Here is a 22,353-nt window from a genome sequence, read left to right on the forward strand (position 1 = left end):
GACAAGTTTCCCACATAAGCAATACTTTAGGGGACAATAGACTCATTTTAATTGATCACTAATTTTAATCAGAAATAATGAACACATGGCCATGTGTTTTAGAAAACACCTGTTGATGTTAGTTGTGTGTGCATCATATATACACTTATTATACACACACAAGTTACTATATAATGGAGTTGGGATTGCAGCATTTCAATATAATATAACTCCAGGCCGCCATTCATATGTAAACTAATGGCGATTTTGATAGAACAAGATATAAATATACCACCATCTAGTGGTTACTTATATTTTGACAGATGCATAACCCCATAAAAGTTGCCATAGACAGTAATGAAAAGCAAGCAATATAAATATATATAAAAAAAACACCCTCTAATTTCACTAGAGACAGTAGTGTGAACTCAGAACTTTATTTAACTTTATTTATATATAGTTAACAATGCTAAATTATTTACCTCTTGCTTTGACACTAAAGAAAAATATAGACGCTTTATCTGCTTCATTAGCAGGGCAAGAAAGTTTTATATATTTATGTATAGATATATACACAAAGTAGTAAATTAGCTCCCATACAGAAGAAAAAAAGACAATAAGGGGAGAAAAGTGCTTTATCACCCAGAAGCTGCTGCCTGGAGTCATCTTCACATAACAGCAGCTCCAGTTCGCTGATGCCAATGCTACAATGAATGTTTGTATATTACATAGCGGCTGTAGTCCACCCTTTGTTTTTAAAAGCGGTTATCCCAAATTGTATTATGGTTGACATCTAAACAGTGATAAGGCTAGTATGAGCTTAGCCTGCTTCTCTTTGCTGTGTAGACAGTTAAGGCCAAATTCACATGTCCAGTAATGATCCTTTAGAACAGATCCAGCAGCAAGCCTTGTCCAGTCACAACTTTTATCTGCATGAAGTGCAGGGGGAAGTGTGTATTTCAATTGGCTTTTTTTCTTAACATTGAAGTCTATGGAAAACTGATCCGTTAAATAGCCATCCGTTTTTTTTTTTTTATTTAGTGGAGGTAGAAAAATATACTACTGGACATTACTGAAAGTTCACATCTGCTAGAAACTGATCCTTTAAGTGTGAGAATGAAGTTTATGGAAAACAGATCAAATGTAAAAAAAAAAGTAAATAAAAGCTGTACAACTTGTCAGATTGCTGCAGGATCGGTTCTGATTGCTGGACACTAACAAAGCCTAACCTGATTAGACGGCAATAAACACTTTTAATTGGGACTGCATGCCATCCTTTAGAAGCAATCTGTATATTATTCCAAAGCATCTAAAGTCAAAGAACCTTAGCAAATCACAGAAGATGCTAATGTTTAAGGCCTCCTATGCAAACCAATGTTTCCATAACAGACAACCTAACCATGGTATAGGGGCAGGAGAAACAGCCTGGATGCTTTTCTTGAAACATCACATTTTATGGGTACTAGATTGTGCAATACAACATTGATCCAGGATACTGGTCCGATTGTGGAGGCAGGAAAGAATTCTCCCCTGTTAGTTTTGTAGTTTAATGTTTGAAAGTAGACTTCTAGCCATATGTAACCTCCCCCCTCATCCGCTGTATGTCTGAAAGTGGTTGTGCCACAAAAAGTATTTTAAAATCAGATCTTGGAATAAAAAAAAATAACTCCACAATTGGTTGTGTTTAAATAAAATGTTCCTGTGCTGAGATAATCTTATAAATGTGCCCCTGCTGTGTACTGTGTAATGGCTATGTGACTGTGCAGGAACATGGTCTGATCATACCACAGCTCCAGGGTAGGAGGAAACAAAGTATAGACAGGACAGCATGTGATCATAAATTATTCTGTGTGAGTAAAACCTTTCAATGCCTGTTTTTTTAAACAAAAGAATCAGCTGTGATCCTGTGCTGTAATGTCTGTATACTCTTTTGCTCCCTCCCCTGCCCAGGAGATGTGGTATGATCAGACCATGTTCCTGCACGGTCAGACACAGCAGGGGCATATTAAAGATAATGTTCCTGTGCTGATTGTGTTTTTATAAAAACACATCCAATTGTGGAATTTAATTTTTATTCCAAGTTCTGTTGATTAAAAATTACTTTAGTTCATGGCACAACCCCTTTAAGCTGGGTAAGGGAATATGAGTACAAAGATGAGATAGGGCTTATTTGTAGTCTGTACAGCTTACATGTAGCCTTATGCTACATGGTAACTTTTTTTTTTTTTTTTTTTTAAACCAAGACCATTTATTGTACATTCCACATGCATTGGAGCAATAAAAATTGTATTTGTGTACAGCTTCTTCCTACCAAATCTTTATACCTAAGCTAGCAGTTTGCAAAGCAGAGTCACTCCACAAAAATATATATTTCTCCAAGGACCACTAAACTGACAAGGTCCTACAAGCCATGGAAGATAGAAAGTCCCAGCTCTCACTTCTAAAACCACCCGTCACCAAAATTTGTCAACTACCCACAACAGTCCTTGTTTTGATACCATTTTTTGTTTCTTTATATGGGTTCTGCTGCACTGCAGTAGAGAAAACATGTTCATTGCCCCACTTTATTATTCATTAGCCCTCCAGTTCCCTCAAGCTGCCTCAGAGGGAATAAGTGCATGTAAAGCAGACTCAAGTTGAGGGGCAAGACTGGGGGTTAAGGGTAATTGAATAAATTTATATTAAAAAAAAAAAAAAAACTAAAAACTCTAAAGCCCTGCAACACTTTCGTTAGGTTTGTTTCTCCAGCATTTACATATGGCAGTCTAAAACTGGCCTGAACTAACTGCTCCAATAAAACCATAGAGTTCTGGGTTTAAAAATGGAACAGAACTTGGATCATCACACAATGCCTTTGATGATCCAAGTCAGTCATCAGCATTATAGATGTCCAAAACTGAGTCAAGACATTTCAGCCAAATGTAACACAATGGGGCATATTTATCAAAACTAGGTTTTACGTTTGCTCTAAGAATTAGACATTTAAGTTTAAAATGCACCAGGTTTATCATACTGGTTTATAGTCAGACTGTCTAGTGTACCATTACACCACAACCATTAGTTGGCTTACTTTGTGAATCAAAATTGGTGCATTTTGTTGCACATCAAGCTATGCCCCCTTCTTGGGCAATCCTCCCTCCAATGCAGCCATAAGCCAGTCAAACTGTAAGAAGGGTCTAAAACACACTTGGTCCAGTGAGCCAATCTCCTGTCCCATTGGTAGATTGTGCATCATCTCCCACCAGGTCCAGAAACCATCAAAAGTTTGAGGAAGCTAGGAACCAAACAACTTGTACGAAACATTTATTCAATCCCAAATCGTATACCAACAATAAAAGGTTAAATATACAGATGCATCTCACAAAATTAGATCAAAGTTATTCAGTTCAATACAAAGTGTGAAACTCAGTCATTACAAACAGTGATTTCAAAGTGTTTATTTCTGTTAGTGTTTTCATTGGCAATAAGCCATAATCATCAAAAGTCATTATCTCAGTATATTAGAACAAAAACACCTGCAAAGGCTTCCCAAGCGATTAAAAAGGTCCCGTTTCAGTAGGCTCCACAATCATGGGGAAGACTGCTGACTCGGCAGCTGTCCAGAAGGCAGTCATTGACACTCCACAAGGTCCCAGAGTTCCAATTTTCATTTGGAAATCAAGGTCCCAGAGTCTGGAGGAAGAGTGGAGAGGCCACAATCCAAGCTGCTTGAGGTCTAGTGTGAAGTTTCCACAATCAGTGATGGTTTGGGGAGCCATGTCATCTGCTGGTGTAGGTCCACTGTGTTTTATCAAGACCAAAGTCAGTGCAGCCGTCTACCAGGAAGTTTAAGAGCACTTCATGCTTCCCTCTGCCAAGAAGCTTTTAGGAGATGGAAATTTCATTCTCCAGCAGGACTTGGCACCCGTGCACACTGCCAAAAGTACCAATACCTGGTTTAAAAACAGTATCACTGTGCTTGATTGGCCAGCAAACTCACCTGACCTTAACCCCATAGAGAATCTATGGGGTATTGTCAAGAGGAAATGGCTATCAAAGCAACCTGGGCTTCCATAACACCTCAGCAGTACCACAGGCTGATCGCCGCCATACTGATGCAAAAAGGAGCCCCGACCAAGTATTGAGTGCATTTGCTGAACATACATTTCAGTAGGCCAACATGTTGGATTTTAAAGTCATTTTTCAAGCTGTTATAAAGTATTTTAATTTACTAAGATAATGATTTGTGTTTTCATTGGCTGTAATCCATAATCAACATTTAACAGAAATAAACACTTGAAATAGATCACTGTTTGTAATGACTCTAATATAGGAGTTTCACTTTTTGTATTGAAAAACTGAAATAAATTAACTTGGATGATATTCTAATTTAGTGAGATGCACCTGTATATCTGGAATGCTACCCATAGCTATAAGTTTCACTTTCTGACTTAAAGACAATGCAACTATTTGGCCTTTTGTGTTGCCATGCCATTTTACAGAATGGAATAAGATATATTTTTTCCCACATAAGCCGATTTTGGTGCCTTAGAGCTTTTAAATGGGGCGAGTCATGAAAACAGTTTTTGGTGCAAATCACACCAGAATTTCAGTGCATTTATTATAATTATGCCCCAATGTGTTCCTGTGGCTACAGGAAAGGGAGGTTTCTGAACAAAATATCACTGGGAATTGTCTTATAAAAAAAACCTGTAGCACAACATTGTGGGTGACCCCCACAGCATAGATCAGTTACTGAAAGGAGGAGGGGGGAAAAAAAAATTAAGATTTTTATTAAGTTTCACTTGTGCAGCATGCTTTCCTGGCAGAAACAATCCAAACATCCTTGTTCAAAGTAGAATTATTCCATCAAGTACTAAAACTATACCTCTGAGGCCAGAATAAATCTTTCTCCAATCTGGTATATATAATGTAAACACATGGGCAGAATGAGAACCCACACTTTTTATCCACATGTGCCAATCAGTGAATATGCTTTATAAAAAAAATAAAAACAAACAACCTTGGTCAATTGTATTTGTCATACAATGTCTACAGTACATAGAGTTAGAGATGAGCCTAGCACCGCTTCTCCGAATCTGAAAAACAGAGGCCTGAACTAGACATCAGACTGGGGTTAGGCTACAATTCTACTGAGATGGAGAACACCTTGACAGATGCATTTCCAGGCTCTTCCTTACCTAAAACTAGCTGGCTAAGTAGGAATACATCTAAATGATTTGGGCACCTTAGCATCTTCGTGTGACATTACATGGTGTTACACAAGTCTGACTCATGGTGTTAAAAGAGGCCTCCGCTGTCCGTTCAGAAGAGATTAAACTCCTGAGGCTTCCAATGCAAATGTGAAAGCTCAGGTTCCATCATGTTGCTCTCCACCAAGCCCAAACATTAACTTTTCTGCATTCAACAAGCTTTATTTTCTGTTTAAATGTAGGAAGAGGGCCGTTAATGGAGGATGTGGCCAAGGCTGGCTTGCTCTGCCCATCTCCAAGGATGATTGCCTAGTTTGAAGAAGCTGCAATTGGATTTTCCAGTTCCAAGCTGGAGTGAAGATTGCTGTAACATGACTTGCATACGCGGCTGGGCTCAAACAGTTGCTGGCTTGGAACAGGGACCTTCTGGTTACAACAGGTTGAACAAAAAACATTTCCACAATTCCTTTAAGAGAAAAAAAAAAAAATAAAGATAAAAAATTTATTTAGTAGCAGTGCAAGGCCACTTTCACAGAAGTATTTTGTTCAATATTGTGTATCAATACTTGCAAGCCAACACACAAATAAAGATCTCCATTCTTTCTTTGCAGTTTGACTCAGTCTCTGGTGTTTTATGCAAATGAGTGGATAGTTATTCATAAGAAATTTCATAATTAAAAAAAAAATGGACCTAGTATGTTTTTTTTTTTTTTTTTTTTTTTTTTTTTTTTAAATATAAGAGGGCCTGGGCCACTAAAATACACCTAAAATAACAAAATAAAATACTGCAGAAGTGTCCTCCAATAAGTAAGGGAGCCACTGCTGCAGAGTCATATTACATCCTATCATATACACATTCATTTTAGTTGCTTTGGCCCTTCAAAAAATGTGCTCTACACACTATGGATTCCCAACCTGGAAATTTACTAAGTACAGGAATGAAACAATTAACCACCCTAGTATGCTACATGCCCCAATTAGATGCATTTTACCAATTACCATTTGCTTGTATTTTTATTTTACTAGATTCCCAATGCAAGTGACAATCACGTGTGCATTACCGAGTAGTGACCCAGACATGTTCAGATCATAAAATTAGCACTGCCAAAATATCCATGCTATTGTGAAACGTTTGACATGTCAGAGCAACATTTATCAATACTGCACTCTGAACATGTCAGCTCTGCAGCCACTATTCCATGTGGCCTGTTTGAGTAAACTGTAGTTTAGGGCATAAATTAAGATCTCCACAATGCAGAGTAGTTAAAAAAAAATCTAAACATTACAAACCATGTTCTAGTTCAACTGAGCGCTAAGATTTGTCTCTGGGGCGTGTACTACTTCTCCTGCATGAAGCTGACCAATCAATAACAGGCAGCAACACAAGGGTAAAGAAAATGCCAGCACAATAGCTCAAAGCAGCTCCCCTAATGAGACCTGTAAGGATCACTTCTGCTCTTACCTGATCTCACTGCAGTGCTGTGTGCAATTACAGAGTGACCGGAGTAAAGCAGAGTCAAGAGGGATTATAAACACTCTAGCCTTCATCTCAAGCAGCCAGTATGGGGGAGGGGGGGGGGGGGGGGGGGGGGGAAGTACAGCAGTATGTAATAACCATCTCACTGCAGTGTGTCATTACACTCCTTACATATCACAGCAGACAGTATGGGGAGGTGTAGGGGTAGGGTAAGGTTTAGTACAGCAGAGCTGAGCGCTCCTCAGTGTAGTAAGCTCTCCACCTAGAATGGCTGCTGTGAGATTACCATTGAATATTGTAGAAGTGTTTGTAGTCACAGCTCTGCAGACCTAAATTTGATTACAAGTTGTGGGGAGCTGAGCAGTAAGATTAGTGAGGCAAGCAGACTCATTACTTGGCTTAGAGCAAGCTTCTAAGGGAGACATTGTGGGGGTGTTCTTCTCGTGTCGCTGCCAGCTCATGATTGAGGGTGTGCACTTTTCCCCTGCACAATGTTAACTCTGGTAACACCCTGAAATTTACAAGCCAAGTTATAATTTGACAAGCCCAATATATCCACAAGAGAAAATATAAAGATATAATCTAACTCTGCAGCCATGTTTAACATGCACAACCTGGTGAGAGGTCCACTTTAAAAGACTCTAGTGAGCCATAAGGGGTATTTTGTGCTGGAGCATGGATACCTAGGCAGAGGGACGGATATTTAATTTATTTTATTTTTTTATATCTCCCTGAAAGCTTAGGTCTATGAAAGAAAAAAAAAAACCCAACCACACAAAAAACAACCATACAATTTCTAGACAGAGGGTCTAGCCGTTTCTAGGCCGATTATACAGCATTTTAAACTGGAGATAAAAAAAAAATAAACAAAAAAATAAAAAAAAGTTTAGGAGGCATTGAGGGCATTACTGCCAATTGGTATACAAACATGGATTACACCAAATATTCAACCTCAAGTAAACATGCACCATGAGAACATGCAAGCAGGAGGCCGAGCACATGCGGTGAAATGCTATACACAAGGGAGCCCTTAGCCCAAATCCCTAGCGTAGCAATGCTTTATAGGGTAGCAGCCAGCATGCGTTACACACTTTTCCCCAAATTTTAAGAGTCAAAAGGGACAATGTGCATTCTTACATTTTAGAGTAGTGTGCAGTCCAGAGCAGCAGTCACAGCCATGCAACTGTGTACACATTAATAACTTTTGTACAAGTGGGATTTTTAATATACTTTTCAGAACATAAGAAAAAAAAAATGCACACATTGGTCAGACCTAGTATTTTCCAGGTCTATCATTCTACAATTTAGTGGGTACCCTACTGAAGAAAAAGGAGCACCTCTTGGATACTGTACCAGTTGGAATAAATCTTTTGCATTATTAAAAGGAGTTGTCCATTTTTGCTTTATTTATGGGGGATATGACTTACACTTTACAGCAGCCATTCAAAGGAGGAGAACCTATAATACGTATTGGTGTATGAGCTTTACACAGAACTACTGTTCTCAAAGTGGTAGTTAATGGAGGAACACATGACCTGTCCAGTCTCCGCCAATCAAAACGCAGCTTTCCCATGGCACGGTTTCAGTTGGCGGAGCACATGTCCAGACCTGTCCATTAGCAGCCATTGCACAAACAGGAGTGCTGTACTAAGTACAGGAAGAGAACCTTTCATACTTCTATAATAGCAAGTACGTCAGTCATTTGGACACCCCATTCCCTTTAAGTTCAAGAAAGTGAAGTACATTTTTACATCTTTTGGTATGCATTATTGGACATTAATTTTAAAAATTTTCAGATGATTTTATATTTACTACTACTAGCCAAAAAAATATCAGATACACAAAAAAACTGTAGCAACTGTTTAAACAGGTTGCTTGCATTTCAAACTACTGTTGACCTCAGCTATAAGGAGAGCAAGTATATGCAAAAAGGCGAGGATAGGTTCTCAATAACACTGCAGTGGGTTTTTTTTAGTGTCTGAATTCTGACTATAGGATATCCTGATTTATCTCCATCTTGCCCTGTCAATATGTATATCACAAACATTTGAAAAATTGCATCCTGAAGATAAAAATGCTAAAAATGAAGTAGCAAAAAGCAGAAGCTCAATTATTGCACCTTTAAAAATGCATGTGATTTTTAAACATTACATTAAAAAAAAAAAAAAAAAAATAGGGGAGGGGGGGAAACCACTTGCAGTGCAAAATAACCACAACTTGTCCACTATGGTGTTAACCCAGTCTATAGAAAAATCACCCAGATCCTCATTGGAACATACTGTACACTGGCAGATTGGAAAAAATTCATATGTATGACAAGGATCCAGAAGCAATTTCCTTGCTGAAATCCATGTATAGGCTTATAACAATCCGTATCCCATGGATATGAAGATTGCCTTACAAACTGTGCGCCCACAAAATCAAAACCCCCACAGCTCTTTATTCTTGGGTGAATATTTCACACGGCACAATGGTCTCTGCTTCTTTTCACAGGACATGTTATACACACACTGGAAAGGTGTAGATGCTGTTAGTTCTGGTGATTGCAAAAGAACAGTCTAACCAACCTCAACAAAAGCTCACCACGTTTCAGCCCCGGCTTCTGCATCCCTGCAAGGAAACATGGCTGAGATGGAGGAAGGTTTCATTGGTGTTGTTGCTTATTTGTATGCTGGTGAATGGTAACTGAGCAACATTTAAAATATGAATGAACAGATGGTGAATAAAAGGATTAAGGTCTTTGGAACGCTTGGTAGCACTTACCTACAATGGTGTTTCCGGCTCGCCAACCAAAACTTGCCGTCACAGTTATAACAGTTAGCTGCTAAATGGTCTGGAAGCCATCTGGTCACCTGCAATAACCATGAAAACAACAAGACTGGATTATTGCTTAAAAATTGGAAGTTTGTTAAATATGTACACTACAATTTTGCATCAGAATGACAGATCTTGAATATTAATACAAAATTGAATTAAAGAATCTGTAGGAACAATCCACCCCCAAACTGCATAGAGCAATGCAGCCATATAAACAATCATCCATAAATTTACTAATGTAATCTGTTGCTCCTCAGCTTACAAGTCTTTAATTCATATGCCAATGAGACTTAAGTGCTCTGGGTGTGTTAAAGCACTTATCAAGCCTCTGCATTCATAGCTTCATTCCCTGCATGACTGCACAGCAGTTTAACTTTTTTGTAGTTCCCTGTATTGGCTGTCTAGCAAGAACACTGGTACTCTGTCAGCATACAATGACTATTCAAACCAAGTACAGGCGCTCGGTGCACCCTTGCCATGGACAAACATTTAAAGTACACCTTCCCACATGCTAGTTTTCCCTCCATCTCTGCACCCTCTGACAGCCCTTTTTTGGCTGTATAAAGCCAGAGCCGAGGTAGTTGTTTTCCCAAGTTACTATTTTCCCTCTCACATGTCACAGCGCCCTGTTATGTGCGGGGGAAGGAAAATGGTAACTAGGCTGATTGCTCAGCGTCCCCAATCAGCCTAGTTACCATTTTCCTTCCCCCGCACATAACAGGGCGCTGTGACATGTGAGAGGGAAAATGGTAACTAGGCTGATTGGGGACGCTGAGCAATGCCCACCTGACAAGCCTATTAAGAACCACAAAGATAAAACTACATTTCTCTGCAATCAGACCTCTACCATGGGTCATACAGGCAAGTATAGATTTACTCTTCTATACCCTGTATGCCCATAGTAGAGGTCTGATATTGCCTGGGGGTGGGTGGGGGGCAAACCAATTCCCCTTAAAGAAATTCTGACTTAGCCTGTGCTTGGATAGCTCATCTAGTCTAGGACTGCATGGTAGGCTGCAGGTATCCATGGGGGGGGGGGGGGGGGTTCACATTGGCTGAGGATGGCAGCATACATTTAGTTTGTCTCAGGTACAGTTTTTTCAATCAACTACAAAATAGATATTAACAGTCTGCTAGGTTTTCAATGGCAGGTAGCCCAACTCTGTAAAAGGGAACTTTTATCCCTCCTGTATGTCCAGGTTTTTATTCACAGTCATGTGGAAAGTGGTACTCCTATGCACAAGGGCTGTATACAGACTTTCCAGCAGGACAATAGATTTCTAGATAGTGTAAGGGCTAGATTGGTAGCTGAGCCCTCACACTAGGATTACACCAATGACCCTGTACCAATATCCTAATAGTTGCCAAGATTTTCCAGTTGCCACTTCTCTAGTAGCAATATAGCTGGGAGCTGTAGTTTAAGACTCTGCTGCACTCATGTCAGACAGTAGCACATAGTAAGTTAGTGTGGGGTAATGCTGGCGATGTCACTTGTCAGCGTTTACCACTGGTGACCATCCATGACGCTGTACCTCTGTGTCCCGTTTGTCCACCTGCTCCCAGCTAGCTTCAGAGAAGAGCTCTGTACTGCAGCCTGACAAACAGCTAGGATCTATGTTGCTTTCAGAGTCAGGAATTGAGGTCTGTAAAGAGTAACAGTTATATTGTATATAAATGTTAAGAGCAGTCAATTGACAGTCACCAATTTCAGTGCAGAAAACCACTTCACCATTCAAATAAACTGAATTCTTGAAGTTTATTCTTCCAGTAACAAAGCTTGAAAGCCATTTCACAATAAGGCAGTGGCCAAATTGAGCAACATGCATTTTTTGGCCTCCTTTGCCATTGACAGCTGTACATGCTAGGCACCAGAGATGTCAGGGCCATAATCAAACTGACAACTTAACCATAAGACATTTGGCAGGGCATTCAGAGAAAAAGTGGTACCCAGCAGGACCATAATATCAGTATCAGTGCCCCATACTTCCATAAACCAAGGCAGAGTCTATTAGTTTATGCTTATAGGAACTTACCATCTCATCTGTAAAGTCTCCATTGAAACGCAATGAGTCAATATGTAAATGGCTTTCAAGCCGACAACGTAGCTCTTGCACTTGTTTCTTTAGAGTTTCCACCTCCTGCTGGTGGCCACTTTCCATCTGCCTCAATCTTTGCTGGATTGCATCTACATATAAAGGCATCCCATCATCATCCAGGTGATTGCGGGTTGGTTGCTCTGGAGTACTCCCAATCCGGTGTCTCCCACAACTAAGCAAGGGGCACTTGTGTGGGAAGTTTCTGAGGTGGACCTGGGGGTTGTTTGAACTAGAGTTCTGCCTTGAGAGCTTCCCCCGGTGATTGTCCACACTAAGACATAGTCCATCAACAGAACGGGAAGATTGGTCCTTATTACACACATTTTGCATGTTGCATTCAGTGGGAGGCAAGGCACTATGAATACAGGGATGAGAAGGAGTTCTTTTGCTGTTTTGCAACCCCTTCAAGCCCAGCATAATCATGCCTTCATCAGGCACTAGTTCAGATTTCAGTGAAAGTTCAGTTGCTGCTGTCACGTGGTCTAGCTTGCATGGCCATGAAGTTGAAAGGTCATCTACCAGAGTTTCTGTGGAGCTTTCAAGGACAGGGGGCAATGGCAAATTCGGAGAGAGATCAGAACTTGGGCAGCATTGATTTTCTTCCTTCAATAAATAAGAATCTTTGTTTTCACTTTCCTCTGGATCAAAAGAATGCTCTCCAACAACCTGACTGACTTCTCCCTCACACAGAGCAACCTTCTCCACTTCAGACTGGTTAGGAATACTAGTTTCGCAAGGCAGTTGGTCAAAATCTGTGCATTGTCCACCAATAAGGTTTGTGTTCTCCCCTACGCCCTTTCCTGTGTTGTCCTTAGTCTTTGATGCACTATTACTAGAAGAGGACTCATCCTCTGCTACTGTTTTTTCAGGGTCTGGCAATTTCTCAGTTTGTTCAACCTCAGGTCCTTCCTCTCTATTCACAAGGTTCCCATTTGGTTCCTCTCCTCCCCCCTCCTCAATGCTGGCTTCTTGTAGTATATTTTCCATTTGTCCTTCCCCAACACCAGCAGCCATGGAAAGCTGTGCCCCCAGCAGTAGTCTCTCTGCCTCTTGGCACTCCTCTGCAGAATTTGCTATGCCATTCAATTCCAAAGAACGCCGGTGCTCCTGCCACTTCTCATTTATACTGGGGTCACTGCTGCGCCTGTTTACACAGGGGACACTAATGTCACAGGTAGTCGGGAGGTCATCATATGATCGGGTCTTGTGTAACCTAGGGAAAAAAAAAACCCTCATATAGCTTGCAATTGATGCATACATGTAATATATTCTCGTTTATAATTGTCACATTGATGGCTTTGATATTTTCCTTGACTAGTTTCTTCCCCAACGACTACAGAATCTGATATTTCCTATGCATTATTCAGAAATGCAAAAGCTGCATTTTGATTACCACAAATTCCTTCATATTAGTGGTTTGTTAATACAGACTGTCCGGTGGCACAATGACTGCTGATGGGTAAACCTTCACTGATAAGCGGTCCTTGAACCTCTTTGCAACTAATGAAGTATAGATAGTAGTGTCCCTGCCTTTGATGTGGGCTCCGGCACTGAGCCTGCATCTTTCTCTGCACATGACAGCTGATTTTATCAGGTGTCATGTGCATCTAACCGCTGTGGGTGGAATCATGATCCACCTGCAGATGTTAACATGCTAAATGCTGCTGTCAATCTGATAGCAGCATTTAACTCATGCCAACTGGAAGCGTGTCACAAGACACACCCACTGATGCCCCCGTCACATGATCATGGAGCCCTGATTGGTTGGCATGACAGCCGGTAGTCTGCAGAAGACAATTGTACCAGTCATTGTGAACCTCCCACGAAATCCAGCCCATGGGTGGTATTCATAGGAGATCAGGATTTATGCTACACATGCTGAAGCCCTGCCATGTGTAGTACAAGCAATTGGACAATCGCAACTTCAATTCTCTGGGGGGAGAAGTCAGAATTACTTTTTTTGCCCGCTGCAACATTGCAATCTAAACCTCGCATCTACCCCAAAGTGGTGTTAAAAAAATAAAATCAGCTGAGTGCAAACAAAACCCTCACCCAGTCCCAGATCAAAGAAAAGTCCAAATTTTTTTACAAAAAAAACAAATAAAGAACCTATACATGTTTGACATCTGCATACTCTTAATGACCTGAAGGACCATAATGGCAGGTCAGTTTTAGCATTTTGTGACCATGGCAAATAAAAACTCTAGCATAGCCATTAGAATTGTTTTCAGTATACTATGGTAAAATTAATGGAGTCAAAAAAAAAGAAAAAAAAGTTATGGCTCTGGGAAGGGAGCAAAAAACGAAAATGCAACATCACCCGGGGGTGAAGTAGTCAAATACCTGTTTACACAGACCAAAGTAAATTGTGCACTGCATAGACTCGGCAGCACGAGTCAATTATATGGGATGATGTACTGCCGAGAATGAGGATTTTTGACATTTTTGTGCAAAAAGAGTTCAAGTAATTGGCAGCAATTTTACACTGCAAGATAACTGTAGAAAATGTAGATTTAAATCATGTAAACTTTGCTTTGGTCCCTCTGAAGAGATCAATGTGGAATCAAATCTACATACATTTCATTTTCTCACCTGCATAGGGGTGGTTCCTCTGCAGCAGGCCCAGGCGTTGGGTATGGGGTACAGGATTCTTCACTAGGTGTTGATGGGGACGAGCCAGGGAGGTAGACTGCACTCCACAACATTAGATTGCGAACGTGGCACACGGGATACAGCACCTGTAACATACAGGAGCATAATAGCAGTACAGCGAATACACTTGGCAATATATAAATGCACAAAGTGTCCACAGGATAGGATATAGGAATTGGTATTTCTAATAGGTTACTTACAGTTTCTGATTGAGAGGAATACAGCAAGTTCTTAAAGGAACGGTTTCCAGCCCTTAAAAGTGACCAAACTGAGCATGTCTGCTCTTGAATATGTTTTTCACTTCTTTCCTTTGCATTATTGCAAAGAAAAGTACCGAACAGACACGAGTAAGTGTGCTGCACCAATTTCACCTATAAATAAAAAAAAAAAAAGAAAAAAATATACGTATATGCTTTGGAAGTTAAGTGACAACTGAAAATCAGTAATCTTAACAATTTGGCCAAGTTAAAATCAAAACAACGGTCACCATCACCAGTTATTCCTTAGACGTTTCATTAACCCCTTTCCAACTCCATGAGTGCCATTACTCAACACAAATATAATATGTTCTTCAGCCTGATGAGCTGAGAGTGTAAGTTACTACTCCACCTACCAATGGGATTTAAAGGCATTTTCTTAACTCCTTCCAGAGTCATAGCTTATTTTTCTGTCAATTTGGCCATATGAGGGCTTTTTTTTTTGCAGGAGTTGTACTTTTGAATTACATCATTGATTTTACCATTCAATGTATGGAGAAACCAGAAAGAAAATTCCAAGTGCTGTGAAACAACTGTGGAATTGCTTTTTTGCAATGTTCACTAAATGCTAAAAACTGACCTGCCAATGTGATTCTCCAGGTCATTACGAGTCCATAAATAAAGAACCTATAAAAGTTTGGCATTTATGTGGTGAAAGAAAATCCAAGAAGTTTTTTTTTTTTCTTTTTTTAAAAAGCCATTTTCCAAGACCCATAGCTTTTTGGGACCTGGGGCTGAGTGAGGGCTTATTTTTTTTGCATGTCAAGCCGATGTTTTGATTGATACCATATTGGGATAAATACTGGTAATTTTGATTTTTTTCTCTCATTACGCTGTTTACCGATCGGATTAATTCTCTTTATATTTTGATAGATGCGGCGATACCAAATGTGTATTTGATTTCTTGGAGTTTATTTTGAACTGGGCAATTTGAACACTTTACATTCTACAATAGTTTCTATAGGAGACTTTAAGCTGCAATCTGATAGCTTGTTTTACACATAGAAGGGCTGAAGTGTAACAAAACACTCATCAGCTATGAGCACAGGCCACTGGGCGGTGCTCACAGCAGTTCAGCAATGACAACCTCAGGGGTCTCCTGCCAACCCATCGGTGCCCTGCAATTATGTGACACAGGTGCTGGTGGGCAGAGCCAATGATGAGATTCCAACATGATCATGTTAAACGCAGATGTCAAAGAATGACAGCGGCATTTAACATGTTAACAGCCGCGGGTGGATTGCAATAGCACCCCCAGCTGTTAGGGGCACATGTCAGCTGATGAAATCAGCTGTCATGTGGCAGAAAAGGTGCAGTCTCAACACTGGACCCTGCACCAAAAAGGGGAGGAAACCCATGGCTTAGTGGGTTTAACAAATTTGGCAAGGATGTAATATTTACTTACCAAAATACTGCTGGTTTTACAGGTTCTCCTCCTGCATTTGTAGGAACAGCTTTCCTTACAAACTGCAATAGCCAACAACAACGGCAGCTGATGTAGGAGCATGTTACCAGACCTGTCCATCAACCCACTTCACACGAGTTTTTTCAATTGAAGGATGCTAATGGACAAGTCTGATCACATCCCACCATCAACTAAAGAATAGGAGCACTAGTTTGATGTGGTCAATACTAAAAATTACAGGAGGAGAACCGGTAATTTTAGCAAGTGCCATAAAATCATTGCAGCAACACATTTATAAAAGATAGTGTCTAACCTGTTTAAAAGGAGTCTTTAACAGCTACTTAGTGGCAGATTCACTACATCACATGTAGGACTAACAGAACAGACTAGATACAACAGGAAGCCATTACAGTAGATCTACTTAATCACCTGCTGCAGTAGATCCTTACCAGAAAAGCTTCATTGAACTCAAACGAACAAGGGAACTGTCTCTGTAACTGGTGAACGCAGTCTAGCCACTGCAAGAAGACTGGGCAGCGCTCATTCAGATCTTCAGAATTTTCTCCATGGCCACAGCGATCAGCAAACTTATGCCCAAAGTCCAACCACTCAGTCTCCACCAACACTTGGAAACCCTAAAGGTTGTGGCAAGGGTAAGATATGGCATGATATGTTACACATTGTAATCTTACATATACATAATATATAGTATCCAAAAATGATTGACAATTACATTCAAGTCACTTATTAGTGACATCAATACTATGTATGTGATCTGGCGGTCTGGGAATAGAATATACGTAATTCTATATACCAGGACATAAAAGGCAACCTTAGGCCTGTTGGGGGCGCGTGCTTAGCAATACTGCGCAGTAAACATTAGGGTCAGTGACAAGGCTACCTCAATGCTCCTGTAATAAGGGTCCAAAAGGAGCTTTGAGAGAGCAACGATCTGTGGAGTGCGGTCCCATCCATCCGAACAGTGCACCAGAACCGGTCGCTGATCACGATCCAAAGCGTGCACCACCAGAGAAGAGGACTTCAGCAACATAGAGAGGTGCTGCAGCCACTTTGTTCCCTCCAGGGCAGACAGCCAACTGAGGTGGAAGAGAAAGACCAGCTTTTACATTCTGGCTGTTAACTAGTAGTCCGATCATCTGCATGGAGAAAGTTAGGAAGAGAAACAGGCCCAAATCTGAAGACTGGCGAAAAATCACTTACTTAGCCGGGTCTGGCATCTGAGTGCATAGCAGTCGTAGAGACTGGAAACTCTTGCGAATGGAGTGTATATTAGCCATTCCCATAAACACTACTTCACAGTTGGGGTAATACTCTAAAGAAAGAAGAGCCTATTTTAGGACCTTGCACAAGTTTTAGTTACAAGGATATTTGCACACTGTTTTAAAGAATTGTAGTTTCTGCTCCAAACCCTTAGCAAAAAAAAAAAATAAATATATGCACAACCTAAAAACTGAAACCTTTATCAGCTAAAAATCTTTCAATTGCAGAGGTCATGTCTAATGACTCTCCATAAATGAATGCAATAGTGCGATGAGCAGACTTCATACCACTTCACTTGCAGCTGCCGTTGGCTTTATGTTTGTATTAAAGATGTTTCCGGTAGATGTCAGCCATCTCTGCATAGATAATGCCAGATGCCTGGCAGGGATACAACATACGTTCAGTCTGTAAAGAACGTCACATAATTGCCTGCAGCTTTATTTAAATTTTTTTTTTTTTTTTTTTTTTAAGGAATCAAAAAGCAGCAAACTGACTGCAATTTATTAACTAAACCTTGTAATTTATTAGTGTCTGCAGTTAAAGGAAATTGTCAGCAGTTAATACTTCTAAACTGCAAGATGACTGGTATTTTATTTTACTCACTTTGTAAAGCGCTGTGGAATTAATGGCGCTATATGACATTATCAGCACTGTCTGCATAGGGAATGTAGATTGTGAGCCCCAATCAGTAGGTCTTTGGAGTGTGGGAGGAAACCCACAAAGGGGAGAACATACAAACTCTTTGCAGAAGTTGCCCTTGGTGGGATTTGAACCCAGGACCCCAGTGTTGCAAAGCTGCAGTGCTAACCACTGAGCCACCGTGGTAGAGCAGCAAACATTCCCATAGTTTCTTGATGTGCAGTGTCCCAGGTCTTCTGCACAAAAAACATGTCCCAACCCCTAACTTCTGCTGAGTATGTGGTTGCAGAAGTTCTCCTTTGATACTACACCTGTCATGGAGAGGATATTCTGTGCAGAGTCCAGCACAAAGCAGATAAAGGAACCTGCCACTAGGCATTTGCCATCAGTGTGGGAATTACAACCATGAAGAGGAAGGTTTCAGCAGCTCTCCTTATTACCCAATCAAGTGCAGACAGGTGTAGAGTGTTCAAAACCAATGACCATCCATTTATAAAACTAGTGGTTGATCTACCCAGTTTTAAGAGCACAAATAAGAATCACAGGTACAAGCCAATTCTAGAAAAAAAAAAAAAAAGTTGGTAGCCTATCAAAAAAGCCATTAACCTGCAGAGCTAATGGGTTAATCTCCAGGTTCATAGCATTACTACATTAAACCGCCTGCACTTAGCTTAAAAGCTCATTCTCTGCAGCATTCTGGTTCAAGTAGCACCTGTGATCCAAATTCCAGTGATTTCTGATCTGCATGCTGTCATTTTCATATGATCACTGTTCTCTGCTGCAGATCTAGCAGTGCTCAGAATGCTGAGCCCTATATAACCCCACCCACATCCCTGATTGGCAGCTTGCTGTCAATATACAGTACACAGAAAGCAGATAGTGGTGGGGGTTACACAGTAGGAGGACTACTTGGCACAAGATACTTAGTCCTATATTGATAATCTCCAGGTTTTATTGAAACTCTAACACAGCCCTATAACATTGCTGGAATCAGGGTCTCAGGCCCTTACAACATGTTGATCTCAAATCACAAAGCAAATACCTGCTGATTGATTCCCTGTAAAAAGTTCTAAGTGGCTCCGATTTCCTTAAAGATTAGTAGTGGGCATTTCAGGAAGCACGGCACAGGATTTCTGGAGACTATACATTTCTAAGTTATCTATACACTCCCACCCACATCTGTAGTGATCTACATTTAAAATTTTAGAGCTGGTCACATTGGAAAGAAGATAAGATAAAGGGTGTACTGGATATCAAAGTGATATTACAAGACTCACCAGGACATTCACAGCCTCCACCTTTGGCGCGGTTAGCAACCGCTGCAGCATAAGAGCGAGCATCAAGAATCAACAGCTTTTGTGGCTGGTTCTCAGGAGATGGGGGTACATTAGACAAGGAAGAATCTGAGGGCACATTAAAGCACATTACTAATATGGAAGGGAAGTTTGCATTGGCAATTCTCCCAACTATTACTTACCAAAATCAATATCTGTAAGCACGCCTCCATTAATATTGTTACGAGAACATGAGCCGTTGGCCATCATGGATGAACTGCTTCTACTGCTGTCAATAGCACATGCCTTGGCTATAGATTGTACAAGGTTCTCATCGTCCGCATTCCTCCATCCCCACCAACTAACCTCAGGCTGCCCACAGCGTGCAATAACTGCTCCATTATTCTGGTGCCTGTATGAGAGAAAGCAATAGAAAGCCAACTATGTAATAATCACTGCAGATTTTAGGGCAGGTGGTAAACACTAAGGACCCGGATTCATCATTTCAGCCTTTGCTTTGGAGTGACTACCTCAAATCACTGACTTGATTTACGCCCTTTCCATGTTTGTGTGACTTAATTTTCTTATCTTTGCATCAATGTGGTTTTTCCAGATGTTTTAGTCAGATTAATGAAATCCACTATTAAAAAAAGTTGCAAAACTGATCAATTTGGTGCAGAAACATTAGCACAAAGAAAAATTTCCTTGATCCCTTCACTACTGGGCAGTTTCAATTTTTTTTTTTTTTTTTGGTGTCTGGACACAAGTTACTCTTTAGATATTTGCATGGTGTCTCAGACAAGCCCAACAATAAAAAAAAAAGAAAAAAAAAAAAGATTTCAAGGCAATCAGCAGATTGCTGTATGTGACATCTGGAGCATATATAAATGCATGTTGTATTTAGTGTGAGTAGTCAGTGTTTTGACTAAATCGAGGAGCAGCACGATTTAGTTGCAGAGGAGCAGATTCCAACAACTACTTAGATCTTGTGTTATCTGCTGCAGATCTACATTTTATCAAAACTACAGCAAGCAGCACACCGATTGCAGCCTTTTATAACCCTGTTCACATCACTGATTAGTGGCTTTCCACTCAAGCACAGTCTACACAGAAAGCTGCCAGTGGTGGGGTTGGGCTATACAAAGCTCATGAATGGGAGGACTACAGGTTTACTAGCCTTCTAGTGATTAATTTCCTGCTGATTAAACGGTGATTCTCAAGACTACAGGAAGTAGCCCAGTAAGTGACAATGCTGGAATCAGGGACTGTCTACATTCTGCTGCTGTTAGATTAGATGCCAAAAACCTGGTGAGATTTTATTTAAACATTAGATTGCCAAATAACCAGGAGTGTTAGTGGACAGTACTATTGGATTACCTGTACACCACAGCAGGAATACGTTTCAATGAACGAAAACTGGCAACACTCTCCAAGTCAGGGTCCGTTATCCATGCTGGGACAATCAGTTCTTGGGGATAGCTAGAACAGAGCCTTAGGAGGTAGAGATATTGTTATTAGAAAAATGTCACTATGGGATTATACACCAAGAGCAGACCACTGTCTATGTGACAATTTATACATCAATAGAAACTCTGGCAATCCCCAAAATGACCCTGGACTGAAAAGGTTATTAATTTTAATGCAGCTTACAAAATCAAAGCCAACAATGGACTGCTTTTAGTCACCATCTCCAAACTTACCTAAAGAAAGTTACAAAAAAAGATTACTCAGTTATTAGAATGATTACCATTGTGAAAGCCTATTGAAACAAGGGCCCATTGTATTTTAGTATATTAGACACAAAGATACAGCAATTATGGAGATGTTCTTATGAAGACAGTCTGATTGTCAGGTATTGGTGTCATGCCGCACTGAGGATTCACAGACCCAAATACATTAGAGGCCCCCCTTACTAAATTAGATTGAAAAGTTATTTTTCAGTTCAATACAAAGAGTGAAACTCATTATATAGAGTCATTACAAACAGAGTGATGTATTCCAAGTGTTTATTTCTGTTAATGTTGATGATTATGGCTTACAGCCAATGAAAACACAAAAGTCATTATCTCAGTAAATTAGAATACTTTATAACAGCTTGAAAAAGGTTTTTAAAATTCAAAGTGTTAGCCTACTGAAATGTATGTTCAGTAAATGCACTCAATACTTGGTCGGGCTCCTTTTGCATCAATTACTGCATCAATGCAGCGTGGCATGGAGGTGATCAGCCTGTGGCACTGCTGAGGTGTTATGGAAGCCCAGGTTGCTTTGATAGCAGCCTTCAGCTCGTCTGCATTGTTGGGTCTGGGGTCTCATCTTCCTCTTGACAATACCCCATAGATTCTCTATGGTTCTCTATGGGGTTAAGGTCAGGCAAGTTTGCTGGCCAATCAAGCACAACGATGCTGTTTTTAAACCAGGTATTGGTACTTTTGGCAGTGTGGACAGGTGCCTAGTCCTGCTGGAGAAAGAAATTACCATCTCCAAAAAGCTTGTCAGCAGAGGGAAGCATGAAGTGCTCTAAAATTTCCTGGTAGTCAGCGCAGCCGTCTATGGTCTTGATAAAACACAGTGGACCTACACCAGCAGATGACATGGCTCCCCAAACCATCACTGATTGTGGAAACTTCACACTAGACCTCAAGCAGCTTGGATTGTGGCCTCTCCACTCTTCCTCCAGACTCTGGGACCTTGATTTCCAAATGAAAATTGGAACTCTGGGACCTTGTGGAGTGTCAATGACTGCCTTCTGGACAGCTGCCAAGGCAGCAGTCTTTCCCATGATTGTGGAGCCTACTGAAACAGACCAAGGGACCTTTGTAAGTGCTTAGGAAGCCTTTGCAGGTATTTTTTGGTAATTATTTTACTTTACCGAGATAATGAATTGTTGATTATGGCTTACAGCCAATGAAAACACATTAACAGAAATATCAAACACTTGAAATAGATCACTGTTTGTAGTGACGAACTGAAACACTAACTTTTTGATGATCTAATTTAGTGAGATGCACCTGTACCATATCTGATACTGTAGGCACTGATTCACATCCACACTATGGCAATACTCAAGGGTGGAGGGGGCACAGACAGTTCATTTTTAATGTTTGTTGTTTAATTCTATCAATATTGTAGTGTCAAGCTTTAGTCACATCTCAGCAGAACTGCATTTATGGTTTAACATGCATTAAAGGGCTATTCTTTCAGAAGTAAATAACTGAGTAATCCCATTTACAAGGCCATTAAGTTAAACAAATGCAGCGAATGTGTCAAGGAATCATGTTATTTGA

The 22,353-nt window shown here is 40.4% G+C and overlaps 1 protein-coding gene across 9 annotated transcripts in view; it reads right to left on the bottom strand.

Annotated features, from left to right (window-relative positions):
• Positions 1-1,028: 1,028 nt before the first annotated feature.
• The window catches only part of MTMR3 (myotubularin related protein 3), a 49,358-nt gene continuing 28,033 nt past the window's right edge, over positions 1,029-22,353 (bottom strand). Inside the window, exons 9-21 of one of the 9 annotated variants that reach the window (XM_073671544.1) lie at positions 20,447-20,560; positions 19,273-19,481; positions 19,073-19,198; positions 17,097-17,208; positions 16,777-16,972; positions 16,325-16,510; positions 14,414-14,584; positions 14,154-14,299; positions 11,499-12,774; positions 10,998-11,108; positions 9,412-9,500; positions 9,232-9,258; positions 1,029-5,637 (exon numbers count right to left, since the gene is read on the bottom strand). In XM_073671544.1, coding sequence (XP_073527645.1) covers positions 5,481-5,637; positions 9,232-9,258; positions 9,412-9,500; positions 10,998-11,108; positions 11,499-12,774; positions 14,154-14,299; positions 14,414-14,584; positions 16,325-16,510; positions 16,777-16,972; positions 17,097-17,208; positions 19,073-19,198; positions 19,273-19,481; positions 20,447-20,560 — 2,920 coding nt within the window. In that variant the 3' untranslated portion in view covers positions 1,029-5,480. Of the gene's footprint in view, positions 5,638-9,215; positions 9,259-9,411; positions 9,501-10,997; positions 11,109-11,498; positions 12,775-14,153; positions 14,300-14,413; positions 14,585-16,324; positions 16,511-16,776; positions 16,973-17,096; positions 17,209-19,072; positions 19,223-19,272; positions 19,482-20,446; positions 20,561-22,353 lie in introns of all 9 variants that reach the window. The other 8 variants (XM_073671536.1, XM_073671596.1, XM_073671604.1 and 5 more) reach the window with 8 other exon arrangements.

Source organism: Phyllobates terribilis, unplaced genomic scaffold (genome assembly GCF_046119375.1).
Source record: "Phyllobates terribilis strain yellow unplaced genomic scaffold, ASM4611937v1 Scaffold_1__5_contigs__length_1240528914, whole genome shotgun sequence".
Lineage (NCBI taxonomy): Eukaryota > Metazoa > Chordata > Amphibia > Anura > Dendrobatidae > Phyllobates > Phyllobates terribilis.